At 43.8% G+C, this 8,439-nt stretch overlaps 2 protein-coding genes across 2 annotated transcripts; both read right to left on the bottom strand.

Annotated features, from left to right (window-relative positions):
• Window positions 1-627: 627 nt before the first annotated feature.
• LOC101069097 (olfactory receptor-like protein COR4) lies at window positions 628-1,736 on the bottom strand. Its single transcript, XM_029848381.1, has one exon. The coding sequence runs from the start codon at window positions 1,638-1,640 to the stop codon at window positions 696-698; it is 945 nt and encodes a 314-aa protein (XP_029704241.1). The 5' UTR covers window positions 1,641-1,736; the 3' UTR covers window positions 628-695.
• Window positions 1,737-5,993: 4,257 nt separating this feature from the next.
• Window positions 5,994-6,992, bottom strand: LOC101068872 (olfactory receptor 146-like). Its single transcript, XM_029848417.1, has one exon. It carries the CDS (start codon window positions 6,936-6,938, stop codon window positions 5,994-5,996), a length of 945 nt encoding a protein of 314 aa, XP_029704277.1. The 5' UTR covers window positions 6,939-6,992.
• Between the last annotated feature and the right edge of the window lie 1,447 nt (window positions 6,993-8,439).

Raw genomic sequence — 8,439 nt, 5'->3', positions numbered from 1 at the left:
CAGATACTACACACCTCCTGTTTTATTAAGTCTCATACCAGGTCTCTGTCATTTTCATGTCAAAAAATAAATTAGAGTTTTTTCCTGTTTATCGATTTTTGTGAGTTGTTCTTCCTGGATCATGAACAATGTATTTTGCCAATTTTTAAAATCAAATAATTTGTCAGTTGCAAGATATAATTGCGTATACAATGTGAAAATAGAATTCTCTCCCACTAGGCGAGCATAAACCTGCAACCCCTGACATCATTCCCAGGGATGCTGTACTGACTCAACGTTATCCAACACTTCTGAGCATTTTAAAAAGGAAATACTGAAGTGTCCAGAATATTGTTGTCTTAACGGGGGTGGTGCAGTTCAGAACTAACAATCCTCGGCGGGTTCGTCAAGACTTTATTCTTTATTGAACAAAATAAATTCTATGCAGAAACATTATCACATGTGGAAAATGTCATCATCTTGAAAAAAAAAAAAAAATGTGTTATTAATAACAACATTCTAAAGACCTTTGTACTGTAGTTAAACTTACAATTATAAGCGTGTTTCAGCAAACAGTAAAGGGTAAAAATACAATATTGCAAAGCTGAGTGATAATTATTATAAATTATACAATAATATTCAGGCTTGTAATTACATGCAAAGTGCAAAACCTTAGCATCTTAGCAGCTAATGTACCAAAGGCGCAACTAAATAAATTATTTTGACTGCAATACCTTTTGGTGAAAAAAGTGTCTCAGAAGGAACTTTTGAATTTCTTTAGACTGAACTCCATATATTATGGGGTTCAGGCTGCCAGGAATGATGTGAAACAGAATGGCACAGATTTTTCTATAGTCTGAGTACTGAGGGAAACGATGCAGGCCGATGATAAGAATTCCACTTGCGAACATGATGAGATACATGAGAAGATGAGTGCTGCAGGTCTTCAAGGCTTTGCCGTTCACAGACTTGTTGTTGCTGGTCACACAGACAATGGTGATCTTAGTGTAGGTCACAACGATGCTGCAGATCGAAGCTATGAACAGGACAACAGTGAATGTGAGGCCGTAGATGTTGTTGATCACCACACTGTCGCAGGACAGTTTGAACAGAGACGCATTGTCACAGAATGGGTTTGTGATGAGAGTCCTGCATCGGTTCAGCCGGATGGTCAGACCTAGCAGAATCCCCACCAGAACAAAGGCCACTGCCCAGGCAGAAACCGTCAGCTTGATCACCATCTTGTGGTTCATGATGGCAGCGTAGCGCAGAGGGTTACAGATGGCCACATATCTGTCAAACGCCATTATCATGAGGACGGTGTGAGACGTGGTCCCAAACATATGTGTGGTGAAGGCTTGAACCACACACTCATAATAAGTGATGAGGCGTTCAGAGGGAGGATGCAACAAGTCCATCAGCAAACGTGGAATCAGGATAGAGTTTCCCAGAACATCATTAAAGGGCAGGTTGCAAAAGAGAAGATACATGGGCTGATGAAGACTGCTGTCAATGAAGATAAGGGCAACTATACCAATGTTGGACAACATAATAAATATGTAAGAGACTAAGAAAAAGAAGAAGACAGGATACACAGAAGATTCTGTGACCTTTAATCCCTCCAGCTGAAGGGTAAAGCTATTGAAGGTGTAGTTTTCCATCAGCCTGAAACAAGAGAAGCAAAAGGTCAATATAAAAAAACAATCTGTAGACAGTTTTCCCCCTGAAAAACTTAAGTAGGCATTAACAATGCTTTATTATCAGGCTTAAATTTAAGGTGGGAATTTACCTTTTATTTTCTGATATCTTGCAGCACCTGCTGCAGCAACAGCATCAACAAAACAACCCAGCCTATATAGTCATGGATGACATCATGTTCTGCTGGATGCGGTCATCACAGGGACAATCAACAAATAAGAACTTTTTCTGCTAATAAGGCATCTGCCTGAAGGGTTGGACGAAACTTTTATTGTTTTCCAAATACTTCTCCTTAGTAGATGTTAAAGATCCTTCGGTCAGGGTCAAAAATATTTCTATATTTCTGCCCTTATTATTCGCTCTCTTTATCTACATAGTCAACATTTCACGGCTGATTTCACAGGTTTGGCACAACTACTGCTAAAATACTGTCCAATTGTAGATTGCTCCTACAGTAGATTCGGGGAAACCATTAAAGACTGATCTGCTGACCTGAGTGCTTGAGATGGAGCGTAGGACTGGAGAAGATCAGTCAGGTAGATTGGGGCAAGACCATGAAGATATTTTAAAACAAATAAAATTTTAAAATCAATTTGAAAGTGAACAGAAAACCAATGCAGTGACACTAAAACACTAAAGCTGCACTTTAGATCATTCTGGCTAAGGCCTACATAGAGGGCATTGCATTTCTGCTTCATTTGACAGTTGTTTGAGTGGCATGCGTGGAGAAGGAAGTTGAAAAGAATATAGTCGCTTGCACAGTGTGCACACAAAGCCAAACTTCAAGCCAGGTCTACGTTTAATGGACGTCTACCGAGCCCCCACTGGCACTGCTCACGTGTTTCACTGGACTTGTTCATGTGGCAGCCAGAACCCTTGGGTAACACCATCATGTTAGCAGTTTATCAGCCATGTGTTTTCAGCTTTTGGAGAGAGATTTGCAATTTTCTGAACAGAATTGTGAGCCACTCCCCCACCACTTGGACTACAACAGGCAGTGAAAGAGAGGCTCAACCAAGAGTTGGAGGTAGAGATGCAGGGCCTGGTCATCCAAAATCCATTCTTCTGAAGCCAACGGGAGATATGGGGAATAGTCTCAGAACAACCAGTTGACTCCAGCTACACATCTGTACATTTTATGTGTGTTTATGCTACCGAATGTGCTGGTTCCAAGACTTGCAGAAAGAGGAGCTTCTCTCTGTGGCCAACGCTACGGTCTGCTGATGTCACAAGATTTGTGTAGTGATGTACCAGATCTGCTGATCACCAGCCATGCCCCTGGTGAAGCATGCAGAACTGGACTGAAGGTTTGTCTGAAAATCTCACCTGGATCTCCAGCTCCATGTTGCATCATGGAAACTGCCTCCCAGGTTTGTAGGTCCATTCCTCTGTTCTAAATTAATCATTCCACATTTCCAATCTCATGTGGTGTACTGAGAGCTCCTTGGTACCTGCTGTGAGGCCTACTCTACCTCTGTGCATGATCAACGATTAACAGTTTAATGTCAACTGGCTGTGAGGAAGAGAGGTTGTGGAAAACACAGATCAAGGATTTAAACAGGGTAAATCACAAATTGTCCCAAGCAGAGGGAACTGTTATTTGCACATTGGGTGTAAGTTTGGTTTGTACATTCTTTGTTTTATATAGGGACTCTTGCTGTCTTCTTGGGTCGCTTCAGATTTTCCCTCACTTACCGTCCAGGCTCCCGCAACGCTAGGCCAGATGCTCTGTCCCGCCTGTTTTCGCCCGATCCCTCCCACTCTGAGCCTAGCTCCATTCTGTTGCCATCCTGCATCGTGGGAGCTGCCTCCTGGCAAGTGGAGAGGAGGGTCCTGGAGGCCCAATGGACCACGCCAGATCTGTGTAATGGCCCCCCCAACCGCCTCTTTGTTCCAGACATGGTCCGGTCTGAGGTCCTGCAGTGGGGGCATTCTTCCAGACTTACCTGCTACCCCAGGCTCTCTTGGACTCTGCACTTCCTTAGGCAACGCTTCTAGTGGCCTTCCATGGCTCGAGATGCCAAGGCCTTCATAGCAGCTAGTCCAGTTTGTGCCTCCCACCGACCACCTGCTGGCCTTATCAATCCGCTAGACATCCCTCTGCACCCCTGGTCACACATCACAGTGAACTTTGTCACCGGTCTTCCCCCATCGGACGGGAATAATGCCATCCTCACTGTGGTTGATCGTTTTTCTAAGGCTGCCCACTTCATTCCTCTCACAAAGCTCCCTTCCGCTGCAGAGATTGGGGATCCCCTGGTCCGACATATTTTCCATCTCCACAGTTTCCCAAAGGATATTGTGTCAGACCGACGACCCCAATTTACATCCCAAGTCTAAAGAACTTTCTATGCACCGCTGGGAGCCTTGGTGAGCCTCTCATCCAGGTATCATCCGCAGTCCAATGGTCAAGCGGAGAGGACCAACCAGAATTTGGAGAGTGCCCTCAGGTGTGTGGTTGCCCAAAATCCTGCCTCCTGGAGTTCATTTCTACCCTGGGTGGAGTATGCCCATAACTCACTGGTCTCTGCTGCCACTGGATTGTTGCCTTCATGGCTTCCATGGGATACCAAACACCATTGTTTGAATTCCAGGAGGATGAAGTGGCCATGCCCTCTGTCCGGGCCACCCCGCGTAGTTGCAGAAGTGTGTGGAGGCAGGTCCATTTTGCCCTTCTGTGGACTTCCCTACAGACTCAGAGGCAGGCCAACCACCATTGTATTCCAGCCCCCGCCTACCAACTGGGCCAGAAGGTCTGGCTCTCTACAAGAGATCTTCCCCTACATGTGGATTCCCAGAAACTGGCTCCTCGTTTCGTGGGACCATTTGTAATCGACCACATTGTCAACCCCTCCTTAGTTCATCTCAGGTTGCCTCCTTCACTTGGGATTCATCCCACTTTCCATGTCTCTCAGATTAAGATGTTCTCTGAGTCAGATCTGGTCCCTCTAGCTGAGGCGCCCCCATGTTATCGATGGTCCAGCGCATTCTGGATGTCCGTCGGCAGGGACATGGTCTCCAGTTCTTGGTTGATTGGGGGGGATACGGTCTTGAGGAAAGGTCTTGGGTTCATCGGTGCCACATCCTGGATAGCAGCCTCCTGCGTGACTTTTACTGGGACCATCCCCAGAAGTGTGGTAGAGGTCCAGGAGGCGCCCGTTGAGGGGGAGGTACTGTCATGGCTTGCGTATTGGCGCCTTTTGCTTGTGTTTTGTGTTCCTGGTTTTCTCACTAGGGGGCGTGATGGATTCACATGGGTACCTTTCGCTGGTGACCGTCAAACCCGCAGCTGGTCACCAATCAACAGTCTTCAAAAGCTGCTGCCAATCACCAGCTTCTTGTGTTCCATTCCGTCAAGTAACTTTTCTAGGTTTTTCTGACGTCTCTTCTTAGGTCACCACGCGCACTTCTTTCGGAGGAACGATCTGCACTCCGCACCTTTTCACTTGAGTTAATTAAGATCTTGTTTTCACACCGTCAGCTCTTGTTTGTTTGCTTACGGGTCCTGCCTGAATCGCGTCCTAACACTTGCCTTCATTTGTAAAGGTATTTTTTTCTTATATTTTATTGATATTGTAAGGTTTTCTTTCTTTGTCCTGTTTCATTTTGAAGCACCTCCTGTTTTATAAAGTCTCCGTCTCATACCAGGTCTCTGTCATTTTCATGTCAAAAAATAAATTAGAGTTTTTTCCTGTTTATCGATTTTTGTGAGTTGTTCTTCCTGGATCATGAACAATGTATTTTGCCAATTTTTAAAATCAAATAATTTTTCAGTTGCAAGATATAATTGCGTATGCAATGTGAAAATAGAATTCTCTTCCACTAGGCGAGCATAAAACTGCAACCCCTGACATCATTCCCAGGGATGCTGTACTGACTCAACGTTATCCAACACTTCTGAGCATTTTAAAAAGGAAATACTGAAGTGTCCAGAATATTGTTGTCTTAACGGGGGTGGTGCAGTTCAGAACTAACAATCCTTGGTGGGTTCGTCAAGACTTTATTCTTTATTGAACAAAATAAATTCTATGCAGAAACATTATCACATGTGGAAAATGTCATCATCTTGAAAAAAAAAAAAAAAAACGTGTTATTGATAACTTAATTATTAATAACATTCTAAAGACCTTTGTACTGTGGTTAAACATACAATTATAAGCGTGTTTCAGTAAACAGTAAAGGGTAAAAATACAATATTGCAAAGCTGAGTGATAATGATTATAAATTATACAATAATATTCAGGCTTGTAATTACATGCAAAGTGCAAAACCTTAGCATCTTAGCAGCTAATGTACCAAAGGCGCAACTAAATAAATTATTTTGACTGCAAAACCTTTTGGTGAAAAAACTGTCTCAGAAGGAACGTTTGAATTTCTTTAGACTGAACTCCATATATTATGGGGTTCAGGCTGCCAGGAATGATGTGAAACAGAATGGCACAGATTTTTCTATAGTCTGAGTACTGAGGGACGCGATGCAGGGCGATGACAAGAATTCCACTTGCGATCATGATGAGATACATGAGAAGATGAGTGCTGCAGGTCTTCAAGGCTTTGCCGTTCACAGACTTGTTGTTGCTGGTCACACAGACGATGGTGATCTTAGTGTAGGTCACAACGATGCTGCCGATCGAAGCTATGAACAGGACAACAGTGAATGTGAGGCCGTAGATGTTGTTGATCACCACACTGTCGCAGGACAGTTTGAACAGAGACGCATTGTCACAGTAAGGGTTTGTGATGAGAGTCCTGCATCGGTTCAGCCGTATGGTCAGACCCAGCAGAATCCCCACCAGAACAAAGGCCACTGCCCAGGCTGAAATCGTCAGCTTGATCACCATCCTGTGGTTCATGATGGCAGCGTAGCGCAGAGGGTTACAGATGGCCACATATCTGTCAAACGCCATAATTATGAGGACCGTGTGAGACGTGGTCCCGAACATATGTGTGGTGAAGGCCTGGGCCACACACTCATAATAAGTGATGAGGCGTTCAGAGAGAGGACGCAATAAGTCCATCAGCAAATGTGGAATCAAGATAGAGTTTCCCAGAACATCATTAAAGGGCAGGTTGCAAAAGAGAAGATACATGGGCTGATGAAGACTGCTGTCAATGAAGATAAGGGCAACTATACCAATGTTGGACAACATAATAAATATGTAAGAGACTAAGAAAAAGAAGAAGACAGGATACACAGAAGATTCTGTGACCTTTAATCCCTCCAGCTGAAGGGTAAAGCTATTGAAGGTGTAGTTTTCCATCAGCCTGAAACAAGAGAAGCAAAAGGTCAATATAAAAAAACAATCTGTAGACAGTTTTCCCCCTGAAAAACTTAAGTAGGCATTAACAATGCTTTATTATCAGGCTTAAATTTAAGGTGGGAATTTACATTTTATTTTCTGATATCTTGCAGCACCTGCTGCAGCAACAGCATCAACAAAACAACCCAGCCTATATAGTCATGGATGACATCATGTTCTGCTGGATGCGGTCATCACAGGGACAATCAACAAATAAGAACTTTTTCTGCTAATAAGGCATCTGCCTGAAGGGTTGGACGAAACTTTTATTGTTTTCCAAATACTTCTCCTTAGTAGATGTTAAAGATCCTTCGGTCAGGGTCAAAGATATTTCTATATTTCTGCCCTTATTATTCGCTCTCTTTATCTACATAGTCAACATTTCACGGCTGATTTCACAGGTTTGGCACAACTACTGCTAAAATACTGTCCAATTGTAGATTGCTCCTACAGTAGATTCGGGGAAACCATTAAAGACTGATCTGCTGACCTGAGTGCTTGAGATGGAGCGTAGGACTGGAGAAGATCAGTCAGGTAGATTGGGGCAAGACCATGAAGATATTTAAAAACAAATAAAATTTTAAAATCAATTTGAAAGTGAACAGAAAACCAATGCAGTGACACTAAAACACTAAAGCTGCACTTTAGATCATTCTGGCTAAGGCCTATATAGAGGGCATTGCATTTCTGCTTCATTTGACAGTTGTTTGAGTGGCATGCGTGGAGAAGGAAGTTGAAAAGAATATAGTCGCTTGCACAGTGTGCACACAAAGCCAAACTTCAAGCCAGGTCTACGTTTAATGGATGTCTACCGAGCCCCCACTGGCACTGCTCACGTGTTTCACTGGACTTGTTCATGTGGCTGCCAGAACCCTTGGGTAACACCATCATGTTAGCAGTTTATCAGCCATGTGTTTTCAGCTTTTGGAGAGAGATTTGCAATTTTCTGAACAGAATTGTGAGCCACTCCCCCACCACTTGGACTGCAACAGGCAGTGAAAGAGAGGCTCAACCAAGATGGAGGTAGAGATGCAGGGCCTGGTTATCCAAAATCCATTCTTCTGAAGCCAACGGGTGATATGGGGAATAGTCTCAGAACAACCAGATGACTCCAGCTACACATCTGTACATTTTACGTGTGTTTATGCTACCGAATGTGCTGGTTCCAAGACTTGCAGAAAGAGGAGCTTCTCTCTGTGGCCAACGCTACAGTCTGCTGATGTCACAAGATTTGTGTAGTGATGTACCAGATCTGCTGATCACCAGCCATGCCCCTGGTGAAGCATGCAGAACTGGACTGAAGGTTTGTCTGAAAATCTCACCTGGATCTCCAACTCCATGTTGCATCATGGAAACTGCCTCCCAGGTTTGTAGGTCCATTCCTCTGTTCTAAATTAATCATTCCACATTTCCAATCTCATGTGGTGTACTGAGAGCTCCTTGGTACCTGTTGTGAGGCCTA

The sequence above is a fragment of the Takifugu rubripes genome, chromosome 15 (assembly GCF_901000725.2).
Source record: "Takifugu rubripes chromosome 15, fTakRub1.2, whole genome shotgun sequence".
NCBI classification, from domain to species: Eukaryota; Metazoa; Chordata; class Actinopteri; order Tetraodontiformes; family Tetraodontidae; genus Takifugu; species Takifugu rubripes.
The sequence above is the reverse complement of the archived record's forward strand: the minus strand, read 5'-3'. Positions and strand labels throughout refer to the sequence as shown.

Excerpts from the sequence above, each read along its gene's own strand:
- LOC101069097 (XM_029848381.1), bottom strand. The coding sequence starts at position 1,640 with ATGGAAAACTACACCTTCAATAGCTTTACCCTTCAGCTGGAGGGATTA.
- LOC101068872 (XM_029848417.1), bottom strand. The coding sequence starts at position 6,938 with ATGGAAAACTACACCTTCAATAGCTTTACCCTTCAGCTGGAGGGATTA.